Here is a 16646-nt window from a genome sequence, read left to right as displayed (position 1 = left end):
TATGTATTATATATATTTACCTTCATTGGGATAGTTATATCATAGCAACCCTACAGGACAGAGTAGAACTGCCCTGTAGGGTTTCCAAGGAGTAGCTTGTAGATTCAAACTTCTGACCTTTTGGTTAGCAGCCAAGCTCTTAACCACTGCACCACCAGGGCCCCGTTTTTATCTCAGCTTCATACATTTTTTTGTTAATTTTGTTGCTTTCTGTTAGCTAACTGATTATTTCTTATTCACGCTCACCAAAGGAATTAGCAGCAAAAGTGGTTCAGATGTTCCATGTGGCGGAGCCGAAGCAACTGCCCTACATTCTCTGTAGTCCTTCTATGAAGAATATTAACCCTTTAACCGCCATGAACTATCTAAGGAAGCTGGATACTTCTGGGTTTTCCTCGATCTTGGTGACGTTGGCCAAGGCAGCAATGGCTCTGAAGATAGGAGATCTTGAGACGCACAGAAAAGAAATGAAAAGCCATTCAGAGGTATGGGGCCCTGCCTGTCAATCACACCAGACTAAAATAGGACCCACCAGTCCTGAGGTGCTTCGCTTTCTTCTGACATCTTTCTAGCTCAGTTTTTCTTCGTTGCAAGGAAAATAGGATGAGAAGGGAAGTGACCCAAATGGAGGTGCTTAGGACTTGAGATCTGGCAAATGAAAAAGAAATAAGACTGATAAATGGTGGCAATGAGTATCCAAAGACCTTTCAGCCTAGAAAGTCAGGTGCGTTCAGAGCACTGTGCTTGGTGCTGAAGAATCTACAGGCCCTGCCCCTTGCCGATAGTCTGATCTGGCATGAGGGATACGGTGTATGCACCCAAAACAGAACAGAGTGATGTGTACTTGAGTATGGCGAGTGGGATGTTGACTGTAAGTCGTGGGAGTCTGGTAGTTGTAGAGATAACTTCCGCTTTCACAGAAGACCTATGGAGGATTGGGCATTTGAATGGCGTCTTGAAGGAAAGGTGGCTTTCTTTTGGAAAGAGTTCATTTAGGGACATGAGCCAAAGATGTTTATCATTTAGGGAGAAGGAAATACATGTAATATTGAGCACTTATTAGGTACCAGGCCTATTCTAAGCCCCATGAATATGTGAGTTAATTCTTGTAACAGTCCTGTATGGTGGTGCTATTACTGTATCTGTTATACAAATGAGGGAACTGAGACACAGAGAGGTTAAATAGCTTGTCCAGGGTCACACAGCTGGTGAGTAGTAGAGCCAGGATTTGAACCAGGCAGTCTGGCTCCACTACTGATTTTGTTGCCTACCTTTGGTCGGGGCCCACAATATGACTTTCGATTCTAAAACAAGAACGTCAGAAGTGTGTTATCACTGGATAGATGATGGGTTTTATATGAGAGCAAGTCGACATCAAGGCCTTCTTTGCTTTGAAGAGTAGGATTCTTAAAAAATGAATTTTCCTTCCACAGTTTTGAAAAAAATTTGTTCTTATATATTTTTAAATCAAATAGACCTGAATATGAAGCTCTCTACTAAATTAGGACATCTTGCTGCTTAAGAATGTAAATATTAGTAACTTCTGTAAGTCAGCATAACAATAATGTCCTTCTTAGGGTAATAAGTAGACTTTGTAGTAAAATAAAAATTGAGATAAGAGTAAATTACTAATAGTTTAACCATGAATTGTGAATGCCCTAGCGTGTATTTCCAAGATGGACAACCTGAATGCAATGTATATTTTATTCCTAAATTTCTTTTTATGTGAAGATGAAGTTGGTATGTGGCTTCATTCTGGAACCTCGGCTTCTGATTCAGCAGCAGAAGGGGCAGATTTTTCCAACTGAGCTTGCAGTTCACTTGAAGGAGACCCAGCCTGGATTGCTTGTGGCTTCAATCCTGGGCTTACAGAAGAACAACAAAATGGGAATTGAAGAAGCAGATTCCTTCTTTAAGGTTCGTTTCTACGAAAATGTAATTTATCAGGATGGCTAGATGAAATCGGTGAGGGAGGAGAGAATCGATAAGAAAAGTGAGTTTTTCATTTATTTGTGTGTTTGTTGGAAAAACCGGATTACACACAGTTTATAAGATAATAGTACAAACTGAACGAATATATCTGAGGGAATTGCATTCATACAACCTGCGATCTATTTCCTGCTAAAATGTCTAAATTTGCTTTTGTTGTGGCGCTAATGCTAATGGTAAATCATTAACTGCATGGCCTACAAGTTGCTGTGATACCCAGCTGTAACTTGATCAGTGCGATATTTATCTGGGGACATCGGTGCTTGTTTCGCTGTTTTCCAAGGTGCTTTGTGGCAAGGATGAAGACATGATTCCTCAGCTCTTGGTAGACTTCTGGGAAGCTCAGCTTGTGGCGTGTCTCCCAGATGTGGTACTTCAGGAACTGTTTTTCAAGCTCACATCACACTACATCTGGAGATTATCCAAGGGGCAGCCCCCTGACTCCACACCGTTGCGAACGTCAGAGGATCTGGTATAATGGAATAATACGTTAAACTGCTACATTATGTTCAGTAATACACGTTTTTATTTTTAATGGCTTAGAATCAAACCTAGTTTGTTTTACCAGATATTTAAGCAGGAGCTAAAAATGCACTTAAGGCTTGTCTGTGACGAAGTTGCCCACATTTTAAATAATCCTATATTCTAAAGATGCCCCCAGCCTCTCCCATATTACCTAATGGTAGTAGAACCTCAGTAGCCAATCATGTGGGAGGGGGCTTTCCCAGAAACATCACCACGTCTGCCTGCCCTCGGTAGAACAAGAGAAAAGAGACATCTGCAGACTTCCACGATGGGAGAGGAACTGCAGAAGGCTTGTGGGAGGAGACTTCGTTACTAGGCCGCCATTTCCCGTGGGCTGCACACGCAAGAGCTGTTCTGGAGCACCTGGGGCGGCCATAACAAGTCCTTTCTACCCTTCTCGCCCTGTCCTCTCTTCCAGCCCCTTTACATCTCCTGAATGCCATGGGTAATAGAGGTTACCTAGGAAAGTCACCAACTTCTTGAATAAGGGGGGGCTTTATGGAGCCCTTGTGGTGTAGTGGTTAAGAGCTGCAGCTATTAACCAAAAGGTTGGCAGTTCGAATCCACCAGCTGCTTCTTGGAAACCCTATGGGGCAGTTCTACTCTGTCCTCTAGGGTTGCTATGAGTTGGAATCAACTCGATGACAATGGTTTTGGTTTTTTGTTTGTGTAGGAACTTAAGTCTTGAGAACTTATGGAAGATATTTTGCCTCCCAAGGAAAGTAGTATAAGTAAAAATTTTTTCCAGTATTACTGTTAACTCTTTTTGAGTATAATTATCTTAAAAGCAGTGTTCTTTTTGCTAGGAAGGGGAATACATTCTAAAAGACATTCCAGTCCCAGGGAAAGTGAATACCTAATTCTGTAACATGGCAGAGGATTAATGATGGCTTGTATTTTGTGGAATGGATGAAGAAATTTTTTTTTTAAATTCTGTTTATGATAAGCGTCTTTTGCGTTTTAGATAAATGCCTGCAGTCATTATGGCTTAATCTATCCATGGGTTAACATCTTAATATCATATGATTCCTCGGCTGATAAAAATTACACAGAAGACCTTTCAAAATTACAGGTAAATAAACATGCCTCTTTTTCTTTTGAATATACATGTTACAATATAATGTAAGATTTAAATGTGGCAAGACTTTGGGTGTCCTGTTCTTTGACAGTGTCTAATTTTGGAGGGCAGAACCCATGGTTAGACATACTCGGGAGTTTTGGAAGGAATTCCTGCCTCTGTCTGCCCTGCAAGGCTCGATTCATTTCAGGTAGATGGGTGAGCTTCACCAGTCACATAACTTTCTTGCCTCATTTTCAGGATGGCCTGGAAAACCATTGGTGAAACAAAAGTGTGGCAAATACTTAGTAGTGTTTTTCTTGATCTAATTCTTTTTTTTAAGTGTTGACTGACACATTTCAGGCCACTAATCCAAGTCAACCACTACTATCTGTCTTATAGGAAATGAGCCAAGCTAACCTCCTAAATAGGATTTTTAAAAAGTAGTAAGAAGCATGATGATGTAATAGAGACCATCCTGCGTGAATTCTGACTGTGACAGTGTTTTGACTGGAAATGAGAAATAAAGTCCACATTTGACTTGGTGGATCAGGCTGGCCTGGATGTGCAAGCAATTTTGTTTCATGTAGAAGTAAATATTTCATGTAGATTGGCAGCCCAAATCTACATCAGAGTCCTAAGAGAGGAACCAGGCCTCAGACCTAAATCTGTCTGCCTGTAACTCATGCCCTTGGCCATGACACAGTGGTGCCCCTCCTTACTATTCATTCAATTAAAGCACGCACACTATACAAAAACTACTAAAGAAGCTTCCCATTCCCGACTCCAAAGTCTGACACATGCCCCCTTCCCAGAGCACCCTAAGGAAACCAAATGCACTGCTGTCGAGTCGATTCTGACTCCAAGGAGCAGCTGGTGGATTTGAACTGCTGACCTTTTGGTTAGCAGCCAGCCTCTTAAGCACTGCGCCACCAGAGCTCCTCCATAAAGATGACAGCCTTGGAAACCCTATGGGGCAGGTCTACTCTGTCCTGTAGGGTTGCTACGAGTCAGAATTGACTTGACGGCAGTGGGTTTGGTTGTTGTTGTTTTTTTTTTGATATTTATTGTTAAATTTCTTGCTGATATGGATAAAGCTAAGTAAAATTTCATGGACAGACTCCATTTTGTACCAAGTTTGACTGAGTTCATTTTAACTATGATTTGGGTTATCCCTGCCTTGTTCCTTTCCATTTCTGCCTATTGTTCCATTTAATCAGAAGTTGAATACAGAAATAACCCATATTTTCTCTCACTTTGGGAGATCCTGTGCGTGAGAGATTACCACCTTGTTTCACCTTTGCTGTGTTATAGTCAGGAAATTATGCACATGAAGGTGATTACTAAACACACAGAAAGTAAAGGGACCAACCTTATTCTCCTAGCCGTTCCTTGGGAGAGATTTGAAAAAAGAGTATCAAGCTGACTGTAAATGGATAGTTCATATTCCATATCCTCCTGTGGGTCTGAGAAGATGCTGTAGCGAAAGGGATGCAGAGAGAAGAAAATCAGGACATGCCCATCTCATCTTTTTCCAGGAGAAAGGGGAAGTGGAAAGTATTTTGGTAGTAGAATCAAAAGTCATATTTATACTTTAAATGCCTCATAGTAACATATTAGTAAAATTCTGAATGCGGAAGTAATCCTGCCCCATGTCATTGAGCTTGTGGCAAATGATGTGAACACATATGATTAGGTTCTAAACAAAGGCTTTAGTTTTTTTTAATGTTAATTTTTTTTCCTGGTTGTATATGTAGTGCTCATTATAGAAAACACGGGACAGTGTTAAGGAGAAAACAAAAAATGTGCTTTGTCTTCCATCTAGCGAGCTAATCTCTGTTGTGATTTTTGGTGCTCTAAAAATGATATTTCTATATACGCATGTACCCGTGTGCATTTTACAAAAGTGTGATGATGCTTGGATATAATTTGGGTTGATATTTTTTGTACTCATATTATCATGAGCATTTTCTCATTAAATAGCCATTGAAAACATAATTTTAATGGTTATATGATATTCTATCATACAAATGTGCTGTAGTTTATTTACCCGTACCCTGTCAAAAAAGGTCGGCAGTTTGAATCCACCAGCCGTTCCTTGGAAACCCTATGGGGCAGTTCTACTCCATCCTATAGGGTTGCTATGAGTTGGAATCAACTCGATGGCAGTGGATTTGGTTTGGGTTTTTTTTGGTATATTGAACATTGAGATTATTTCTAATTTATCGGTATTAAAAGTACTGTTGTGGTGAACCTGACCAGACAAAAATCTTTGACCATATAGTTGATTATTTCCTTAATGTAGAGTCCTAAAGCAGTCACAGTGGTTTTAATTTACAGTCCATCCAAAGCAAATAAAACCATGTGTTTAAAAAATGGTTGCTTTCTATTAAATAGATCTTTATTCTTTAAACTAGTTGTGGTTTCAAGACTGTTTAATACTTTAGCCCACTTCGATTTATTAAATAAGAACCACATGCATGTGCTATAAAATTGCATTCTACTTTTTTTTTTTCTTTCTTTTGGTGAGTGAGGTTTAGTCTTTTGTAAAAATTGTGTCGTGTATGTTGTGTTTTCGATTTTTGGGTGCCTCATTCATTCCATGACATTTCACTTTTCTGTTCATAGTCTCTTATATGTGGTCCTTCGTTTGACATAGCTTCCATTATTCCGTTCTTGGAGCTGCTTTCAGAAGACACTGCTGCTGGCCTCAGTGTCCATGTTCTGTGTCGCACGCGCTTGAAAGAGTATGAACAGTGCATAGACACACTGTTAGAGCGGTGCCCGGAGGCCGTCATTCCATATGCTAATCATGAACTGAAAGAAGAGAACCGGGTATGCTTTTCAGACCACCTTTTTAGATGTGATCAGTGATAATCAGATTTGATAATCCTGTTGCCTGATCTGCAAAATGGGAACAAATTGGCCCAATCTCACAGGATTATGTGGGTCAAATGACTGTATATGTTTAATGTATGTTATGGTGATGATGGGGTCCCTGGGTGGTGCAGACAGTTAAGCGCTCAACTACTAGCCAAAAGGTTGGCGGTTCATACCCACCTAGAGGTGCCTTGGGAGACAGGCCTGGCCATCTGCTTCTGAAAAGTCACAACCTTGAAAACACTATGGAGGAGTTCAGCTCTGCACACACGGGGTCACTATGAGTCAGAATCATCTCAACGGCAACTAACAGCAACCACACTGACCAAAAGGTCGTTGGTTCGAATCCATCCAGACAAAAGATCAGAGCCATTGAAAACCCTGTGGAATGCAGTTCTACTCTGAAACAGTGGGGTTACCACGAGTTGGAATCGACTTTACGGCAGCTGGTTTAGTTCATGGTGATAGTTTGTTATCTTCATTAAAAATCTCTTGTTGGTGATGAAGTCGGTTATTACCAGAAGATTCGGGAAGCTATGTATGATGGAAAAACTTTCTGTGCCGTATGTCTTTTAGTTGAGAAATTAGAAGAGTTCTAGACTTCGGTACCTTATTTTTCTTTCTTCTTGCCACCTAAGAGATGGTAACAGGATACGTCTGTGTTTCTTCTTAAAAATAACCATGCGCATATGTATAATAATGCTTAGTATTGGCTTTTCAAGTTACGAATCTGACTTTTATAACAGTTCAAGCAGAAGACTCACTGCTGCTGTAACCTCTGTTATAGCAAAGCTTGGTACCTTAAACAAAATGAGAGATTTTTGTCCAGTGATTTCCTATACAGTCTCCTAATTCTCATTGGAAATCTGGGTTTTTGTTTTATGAGTATTTGTTTTTATCGAACTCAGATTTATTCATTTTTTCATAAGATAGACTCTGTGGTGGAAGAAACTGCTGCCTGAGCTTTGTCAGAGAATAAAATGTGGCGGAGAGAAATATCAGCTCTACTTGTCATCATTAAAAGGTAAAATGATTTTTTTCCCCTGGATCATAAATTTTAAAGTCTTAATTTTAGTTTCCATAATTTGTCGAAGCTTTGCTTTCTCTAGCGTTTTCCTGTGAATCTCGACTGCGGTGAAGAGGGTCTGGGCAGAATCATCTGGAGAACTTAAGTTTCCCCCTCCCCGTCATCACATTTAATATCCACTTGCGGTGGTTAAGAGCTACAGCTGCTAACCAAAAGGTCGGCAGTTCGAATCCACCAGCTGCTCCTTGGAAACCCTGCGGGGCAGTTCTACTCTGTCCTATAGATTCGCTATGAGTCAGAATCCATTCGATGGCAGCAGGTTTGCTTTTTTTATTTTTTTTAATCTCTTCTAGTCATGGAGCTGTTACTCTTTTAAATTAATCTTTCCAAATATTTAACAACTTATCACAGACATAGAAACTCACAACTTTAATATTTTAAAACTTTGAGTAGCCATTAAGACAATTAAATTTTTTATTAGTGATCTGGGTGCTTAATTTACGGTATGTAGGAAATTGAGATTATTATTATTATTATTAATCACAGTTAAAAACATCTATTGAGGAATTACAAAATTCTCAAGGATTTAAAAGTTGACTGTATGTAGTATTTTACAGTATAGTTATTGGAATTTTTATAATTTTTAAATAGTCATTTATAAATTCTGATACATTTTTGAAATCAATTTTTATACCGTTTTGTGTTAATATCAGTAATTAATCAGCAGCCCGATGATTAAGAGCAAGTATTGATTGAGGTGTGCTTAAAATATTAGAAATTGGTAGAGTTGGAGTTATGGTTTCCCCTGAAGAAACTGAAGTTTGAAGTGTTCGGCAGAGCCAGCAGCTATTGTAGGTGGTTTTTGCACGGATCCTCATTTAATGAAAGTTTTGTTTGTGATTGGGAGGACAGGTAGGTAATTTGATACTAGCTCTTCGTCCTACCCATCTTCTGAGTGTTTTTGGTTTTCGGAAGATGGGAAGTGTCAGATGTTTGATGCCTTGATCCACTTGCATCGCATTTATCATGGAATTTCGAAATGATTATGTGTGTTGGTGAATCATGTTCTAATGCCGATATCCCAGGCAGGTCTTCACATCTCGGTAACATGGTTATCTTCTTCATCCTTTTATGATCCACATACACAAACTATCTCTGGCTTACCCATAATCCTTTCTCCAAAAATTCCATTTTTCTCTGTCTCAATATATTTGTGTGTGTATATATGTGCGTGTGTGCATGTGTGTGTGGCTGATGGACTAAGTGTTGTGTGTGATTTACCTTCAACTAGATTGTCATATCTTGGGAGCTGGCATAGTGTTCTCTTTACTTTTAACACTGCCCTCCTCCCTAGCAGTGTGCCTCTCCCTAGGGAGCAGTCTGTAACTATGATGTGGAGGGGAGACACCTGAACTTCAGGTCCTTTTTTTTTTTTTTTTTAATTGTTGTAAAATTATAGGTAACACCACATTTGGCAGTTCAACATTTTTTCCGTATATAATTCAGTGAGATCAATAACATCATGTGCAACCATCACCAGTGTCTTTTGCCATATTTTCTATCCCCATAAACAAAAACCCATTGCATCCTAAACAATAATTTCCAAACAAAAACCTCTGAGCTCTGTATATTTGTACCGGTCCGTTTTTAAGGGAGATCTTTCTATTGCCAGCTTTAGTATCCTGAGAATAGCATAGGATTGGAGAATGGAGAATTGGAACTGAGGTCCAAGTTTGCCACTTGCTAAGTGAGCTGCAGCAAGCTGATTTTTAATATCCTGAGGCTGATGGGAAGTAAAGTGTTAGGCAAAATTACAAGAGGGTTAGGTTGGACATGGAGGTCAGGGACTTAACGTGCTTCGGAGCTTGGATTTCTCATCTCTAATAGAGCGCTTCTTCGCCTGCGCACTATTGATATTTTGGACTGGATCATTCTTTGTTGTGGGGTATCCTGTGCATTATAGAATGTTTAGCAGCATCCCTGGCCTTTACCTACTAGATACCAATAGCATCGTCCCAGCTGTGACAACCAAAAACGTATCAAGATACAGCCAGATGTCCCCTGGGAGGCTAAATCGCCCTGGTTGAGAACCACTGTGCTAATGCAGAGCCATCGAAACTGGGCTTTGTAGTTGGCTTGTTTTAAAGGCATATTTGTTACTGTTTTGTAATAATGAACTGTGCTCATTGTTAAAAATTCTAGCATTGTAGTACATTACAAAAATAAAGTTTAAAAATCACTTAAAATCCCAGCAGCTAAGAATAACTACTTTCAGCATTTGACAAAATATTTTCTAGATACACTGGAGGATTTTAAGTATGATCAGATTTAATTTAGAAAGCTCATTCCTGTGTGACTCGTAGATTTGGGTGGCTGGTGAGTGGAATGGAGGAAACTATTGTAACCCTTCTGAAGCTTCAGTTTTCTCAACTGTAAATCAGGCATAATACCCACTAGTCACTATGCAGCGTCTTTGAATGGGGCTTAGATTAAATAAATAAAAAACCTCAAGGGATTCTAGAAGGAATTAAATGAGAAGATATGTATGAAAGTCCTGTATCAACTTTTAAAATACTCTGATGATTGAAGATACTGACCCTGTTCTTGGAGTTAAAACATTTTGTTACCTGTATTAGCTCCTCATGGGTTGGGAGAAGAGGAGAATCGGGTAAACGATTGCCAGTCAGTAAATTCCAACTCATAGCGACCCCACAGGATAGAGTAGAACCGCCCTGTAGGGTTTCCAAGGAGTGGATGGTGGATTTGAATGCCGATCTTCTGGTTAGCAGACGTAGCTCTTAACCACTGCTCCACTAGGGCTGCATCTGGCATATAATAAGCCCTTAATAAACAGCCACAACTGACTAGTTTGCAAAACCCATGTGAAAAACATGAATTATTAATGCTTTCCTGTCAGATCAGTTTGCTTAGCCTAAATGTGGAGCCTAGTAAGTAGTGCTTTGATATGAAAAACAGGAGTCCTGGTAGTACAACGGTTAAGAGCTCGGCTGCTAACCAAAAGGTTGGCAGTTCGAATCCACCAGCTCCTTGGAAACCCTGCAGGGCAGTTCTACTCTGTCCTATAGGGTCACTATGAGTTGGAATCAACTTGACACCAATGGGTTTAGTTTTTGTTTTTTCTGTATGTCAGATATGCATCATTGTATTTTAATTGTCATAGTGACTGAAAGCTAGCTGATAGTACCACTGCTTTATAGATGAGGAAACTAGGAGGCTAAATGACTTTCTTATAGTCACCCAGCTAATAGGTGGAATAGCCTAGATTCCTGCCCAAATTTGTCTGATTCTAGAGCCTGAGATCTTTCCTATTTTCAACTGCTGCTCAGTTTATTAACTTTGTAGCAAGAAGGGCAGGTTTGCCCCTTTATGCAAAGGATAATATAGGCTGCTGAATATTGGACAGGTGATTTCTGGATGGATGCACACACACCTGACTGGGGAATTTTGTATTTCAGTCACTCTGCATATAGAGTAAGTGGTGGGCATGTGAAGAACACGGAGAATGGCACTAAAGCGTGGAGGAAGTTGTAGGACTGGATCTTTGTTCTTACGTGTCATGCTTCCCCTAGTGAATGCTGGAAATGTTCATCAGAGCACATTATTTTGCAGTTTGGAAAAAGATGAATGGTCAGGAAAACTGATTTGTGCTTGCTGATAACATGAAAATCTTTATGATAATGTGATCAATCTCATAAATATAATGGAGAGGAACTGATTGAAGAAAATGTCACCCAACAGTGTTATCCAACAGTTAATGGTACTTCTTATCCTAGCAAACAGTCTTTTCAAATTAGCTGCAGTATAGCCCAAATACTAAAACAGAGTCTTCATTATGGTAATGGAAAATTTGGCAACATATATTGGTGATGGTTACACAACATGATTAAGTAGTATCATTGTACATGTGAAAAACGTTGAATTAACAAATGTGTTATACATGTTTTTACAGCAAGACAAAAATTATTGAAGTGATTCTGCTTTTCTTTAAAAGATAATAGAATTCTATTGAAAAAATAATGTAGTAATTGGGCAGTGAAATAGTAAATCCATAGTGCGTAAGGTTAATATAAACTTCAAGTGCTTCTAGAAAGGATTAAGAAGTTGTTGCAACCATAAAGTGGTCTGTGGATTTAAGATACTGATTTTTGTTTTCTTCAGAGTTGTTAACAGTTTGTTACCTGAACTCGCTTCTGATTGGTTGAATGATTAGAGGAGAATTGGGCAAAAGACAGACTTTGAGTACTAACTGGAATATTCTTTCCTGCAAACAGAAACATTGTCTGTTGTTGCTGTGGAACTAGAGCTAAGGGATTTCTTGAACGTCCTCCCAGAAGATGGCACTGCAGCGTTTTTTTTGCCATATCTGCTTTACTGCTGTCGAAAGAAATCATTGACATGAAGGAATTGTTTGATAAATGCCACAATGGTATATAAGACTGAATTTTAAAATACTGAGTGCCAGGTAAAAATACAAGTAAAAGATTTGCATATTGGATGTATATAACATATATATATAGTAAATGCATTCAGGCTGCTTACCTTACCATGTAATGGTGCTATTAATTTCTAATTTATAACCTGGATCTATTTAATTGTCCAGAATGTAAAAAAAGCTTCAAGACAAAATTCCTCAAAGAAGCCATATTTTTTTTTAAAGGAGGAGACTGAGTTTTATTCCAAGGGGCAACATCGGTTCACTGTTGTTGGAGACATGACAATCTTTTTGATCTCAAGAATACTTCAAGGAAATATTTTGCAAGTATGCATGAAGAAAGGTCACTCCAAGTGGTCCAGAATTTTATCTTTTTGATGTTTCCAGATTTTGCTCTTGGGTCACCCTTTTTTTTTTTTAATTCTCTTTAAGAAATATATTAAAGGATTTCAAACATTATTTTCTTGTTACTTTTAAAACTCACGATGTGTCTCTCTCTGAATCAAATGAAGTAGGAGTTTACAAAGCTAACTTTGTTCCTGTCTGGCTATTAACATGATTTGTTGCATGCATGTTTTTCAGCCAAAGCCTTTTTCCATTTTTTGTTGATGTCTATACTCTTGCTGTACTTCTTGCTAGAGTGTATGCAAAAATAAAGAAATACATGATTGTATTCCAAACTGTGTTTTCTGTTTTAACCTCTTGTTAGAGAATATTGAGTTCAAGTTCAGCTCATTCATAGTGACCTTTGCTCTACTTAAGGCTGGGCAGAAATTCTCACCCCAGCATATGCCACACCTGTATTTTGAAGCTTTTCTCCTGATCGTAGCATTTGTATTTACTGGATTTACTGTATAAAATTGTTTCTTAACTCTGCCTTTTGCCAGTTTCAGATAACATTCTTTTGACCATCTCTTCAGGGGTTTACAAAACTCAGATTGGCATCTTTTTATTTATTTATCTATTTAATTTCCTTCTACATCCTGTACCCCTATGCCCCCCAGCAATTTATCAGGAATCATGATGATGTCAGCAGCATTTTGGAGGGATTGATGGGAAGACAGTGTTTGGAAGCATTTCAGTGAACCTTAGTAGAGGACAGCCCAGGAGAAGACAATCTGATTGGTCATTGATTTTTTTTTTTTTCATGAATGCACCTTTGTAAAGCCTTAGTAGCGGTGGTGTGATGGGCTGACTTGAATCAGTTATATTACCTAAGATGGTAGTGTCGGTCTGCTCTCCCCGCCTGTAACAAAGAAACACAGTTTCTGCCACGATTGCATAAAGGTGTATGTTTGCAGTCTCTCTTTTTTTTCACTGCTCCTAAACCGTTCCAAAGTAAATGTTCCATTCAACACTTTCATATACTTGGTTTTGAGTCATGGTTTTTTTTTTTTTTTTTTTTTCCTTTTTCACTTATCACCAGTTTCTTTTGGCCAGACTTGGTCTCTATAGGAAAAAAAATATTTTAAGACCTTTGTTAAAAATACTATTTGTTGTATTAGTTTAAAAATTTAGTACACGTTGCTTTGTATGTAATCTTTCTAATTTTTAAAAATGTTAGTTCCTTTGTTTAATCCCTCTTAATTCATTTATGTCTCTTCACTTTTTTTTTATGTTGGAAAATACATCTTTCATTCCAGTGCTGCTTTATTTAAAGACAAATTACTTCCTTCTGCACCTGACACTAATTATAAAGGGGAAAAATTAATAACTTCACAGCTGGCAGATACCACCTTCCCCAGATGCTCAAGTAGTGAGACAAATCGGCATCTTATGCTTCCTGACACGAAGCACTGGGAACACAGCTTCGCTTCTCTGTGCCCTCCTTGTATTCTTGAAAAATTTCAAAGTTATGAAAGACGAAGAATGAAGAACTGTTCAGATTAAAGGAGACTAAAAAGACATGCCAGTTTAGCCCAGTGCGTGATCCAGGATTTTCTGTTGCTGTAAAGAATATGGTTACGATGGTTGACTAAATTTGAGAAAGATCTGTAGTAGTGAATCTTTGTCAATTTCTTGATTTTGATAACTGTTATGGTTATCTACAAGAACATCCTCGTTTTTAGGAAATATGGGTGTGTGTATGTAGAGCAAACCAGATTCATTGCCGTTGAGTCCATTTAGTGACTCCTTAAGACAGAGTAGAACTGCCCCGTAGGTTTCCCAAGGAGCGGCTGGCAGTTTCGAACTGCTGACCTTTTGATTAGCAGCCGAGCTATTAACCACTGCGCCACCAGGGCTCTTATACGTGGAGATAGAGAAGCAAACATGGCAAAATGTTAGCTAGGTGAAGGGTATATGAGAATTCTTTCTACTGCTCTGGAATTTTTCTATTGACATTATATCCAAAAAAAGTTTTAAAAACTCCTTCTCATTGAATTACTTTGTAGTTAGACAGTCGTCAAGCAGAGCGTTGTATTGGATTTGGATACTTAAGAATATACAGCCCTTGCCTGTAAGGAACTTAAAGTTAAAAGCAAGCTTTTTCCCTACAAATTGCATCTAAAAGGTTATCTGACTTTTATGTGACTGGGGTATTTGTTTAGGGACAGAATTGAAGCTCGCAGTAATGTTACAATTTTTAAAAAGTGCCTTTTACGTTTGTCCTGTTGTTGTTTGCCTTCCAGTTGATAGCCACTCATGACGACCCCATGTGTGCAGAGCAGAACTGCTCCACAGGGTTTTCAAGGATGTGACCTTTCAGAAGCAGATGGCCAGGCCTCTCTTTCGAGATGGTTCTGGGTGGGTTTGAACCACCAAGCTTTCAACTACTAGTCGAGTGCTTAACCATTTGCGCCACCCAGGGACTCCTATGTTTGTCATAATAGGTCATCTGAGGTCTTTATTTTGTTTCGACTGGTAGAGGAAATGAAACATTACACTGAGTATGACAGGATACCCACTGTTGTTTTCTAATTTTTATTTTTCTTTGTGGAGGAAATTGTTTGCCTCCAGGCACTCCTGTATTGAAAGATTTCCTTATAACCCCGTGTGCTCTCTTGTCTGTGTCACGGTAGGCAGAATTTTTCTAAGACTCAGACTTGGTGTAGACTTGCCCAAAACTTTTTCAGACTTTTATGGAAAGAATTTAGACTGGAAAATGTGGCTGCCCGTTTTTCTGTGTACAGTTCAAAGTATTTTTCATTCCTACCTGCTGCTTTCAGTCCTACATAATACGTTTTCTTTTTGTAAATGTCTCTTCACCCTTTTTTTTTTTTTTCCAATGTGAGTGTCTCCCTCACGTATACTGTTTGTTCTGCAGTTTTCCCTATAGCTAAAACAACCTCCCCTTTCTTAACCAAGCAGTCATGTCCTCCTCCTTCCAGACTTGTTATACAGGGATGTCATAGATTGAATTGTGTCCCCCCAAAATACCTGTCAACTTGGTTAGGTCATGATTCCCAGTATTGTGTGGCTGTCCTCCATTTTGTGATTGTATTTTTATGTTAAAGAGGATTAGGGTGGGATGTTACGCCCTTACTGAGATCACATCCCTGATCCAATGTAAAGGGGGTTTCCCTGGAGTGTGGCCTGCACCACCTTTTATCTTACACGAGATAAAAGGAAAGGGAAGCAAGCAGAGAGTGGGGAACCTCATACCACCAAGAAAGCAGGGCCAGGAGCAGAGTGTGTCCTTTGGACCTGGGGTTCCAGTGCAGAGAAGCTCCTAATCCAGGGGAAGATTGATAACGAGGGCCTTCCTCCAGACCTGACGGAGAGAGAAAGCCTTCCCCTGGAGCTGATGCCCTGAATTTGGACTTCTAGCTTACTTTACTGTGAGGAAATAAATTTCTGTTTGTTAAAGCCACCCACTTGGGGTATTTCTGTTATAGCAGCACTAGATGACTGAGACAAGGGAGGAGTCTTCAGGGTCTGTGTGTGTAATATTCGCCTTTAGGGGGCATCCTCTGCATTTCAGACACCTGTAGGCAGGAATCCCCTTTGTCTCAGTCTTCCCTCACTGTTGGTTATTTTTCTGATTAGGACCATCCTTTCCTGTGGTTTACGTGCATGCTAATGGGAGTCCCTGAGTAGTGCAAACAGGTAACGAGCTCAACTGCTAACTGAAACGGAGGTTCATGTCCACCCAAGGTGCCTTGGAAGAAAGTCCTGGTGATCTACTTCCAAAATGTCAGCCCCTGAAAACCCTATGGGGCACAGTTCTACTCTGAGACATATGGGGTCATCATGACTTGGCATTGCCTTGACGGCAACTAGTTTTGAATGTTCTTTAAAGACTTTAATTTTTTTTTTTTTCCTCCTCATTTGACTGTCTTCTTCAGCTTGTTCAATAGCTACTGGTATTCAACCCACTGGTTTATTTGAGCCTTTGGTGTTCTGGTACTGTCAGTACCATATTTGGTAATAAAAACAGTTTTAATGGAAATAGTTTTTCATGTTATAAAAGTGTTTATGAGGGATCTACATAAATGGAAAAACATACCAAGCTCATGGATAGGCAGACTCATCATTGTGAAAATGACAATTCTACCCAAAGCAATTTACAAATACAACGCAATCCTGATCCAAATACCAACAACACTCTTAAAAGAGACGGAAAAACTAATCATTAACTTCATATGGAAAGGGAAGAAGCCCCGAATAAGTGAAGCACTACTGAAGAAGAAGAATAAAGTTGGAGGACTCACACTACCTGACTTCAGAACCTGCTATACAGCTACAGTAGTCAAAACAGCCTGGTACTGGTACAA

At 39.2% G+C, this 16646-nt stretch overlaps 2 protein-coding genes across 9 annotated transcripts in view; one reads left to right on the top strand and one right to left on the bottom strand.

Moving 5' to 3' along the window:
- HPS3 (HPS3 biogenesis of lysosomal organelles complex 2 subunit 1) overlaps positions 1-13319 on the top strand; it is a 49633-nt gene extending 36314 nt beyond the window's left edge. For 2 of the 7 annotated variants that reach the window (XM_023733911.1, XM_004379200.3), the window contains 7 exons: positions 252-485; positions 1732-1917; positions 2273-2461; positions 3479-3586; positions 6200-6406; positions 7385-7475; positions 11771-13318. In XM_023733911.1, coding sequence (XP_023589679.1) covers positions 252-485; positions 1732-1917; positions 2273-2461; positions 3479-3586; positions 6200-6406; positions 7385-7475; positions 11771-11898 — 1143 coding nt within the window. In that variant the 3' untranslated portion in view covers positions 11899-13318. Of the gene's footprint in view, positions 1-251; positions 486-1731; positions 1918-2272; positions 2502-3478; positions 3587-6199; positions 6407-7384; positions 7476-11770 lie in introns of those variants that run through there. The other 5 variants (XR_002824552.1, XR_002824551.1, XR_002824553.1 and 2 more) reach the window with 5 other exon arrangements.
- The window catches only part of CP (ceruloplasmin), a 78232-nt gene continuing 63580 nt past the window's right edge, over positions 1995-16646 (bottom strand). The window contains exons 17-18 of one of the 2 annotated variants that reach the window (XR_001121505.1): positions 4944-5048; positions 1995-2458 (exon numbers count right to left, since the gene is read on the bottom strand). Coding sequence is in view for 1 of the 2 variants with exons in the window: in XM_004379224.3 (XP_004379281.2) it covers positions 4945-5048 (104 nt within the window). In the remaining variant the exon portion in view is untranslated. Of the gene's footprint in view, positions 2459-3602; positions 5049-16646 lie in introns of those variants that run through there. The other variant, XM_004379224.3, reaches the window with a different exon arrangement.

This window comes from Trichechus manatus, unplaced genomic scaffold (assembly GCF_000243295.1).
Source record: "Trichechus manatus latirostris isolate Lorelei unplaced genomic scaffold, TriManLat1.0 scaffold00062, whole genome shotgun sequence".
Classification (NCBI taxonomy): Eukaryota; Metazoa; Chordata; class Mammalia; order Sirenia; family Trichechidae; genus Trichechus; species Trichechus manatus.
Note: the sequence above shows the minus strand (reverse complement) of the source record. Positions and strands in the feature narration are given on the sequence as shown.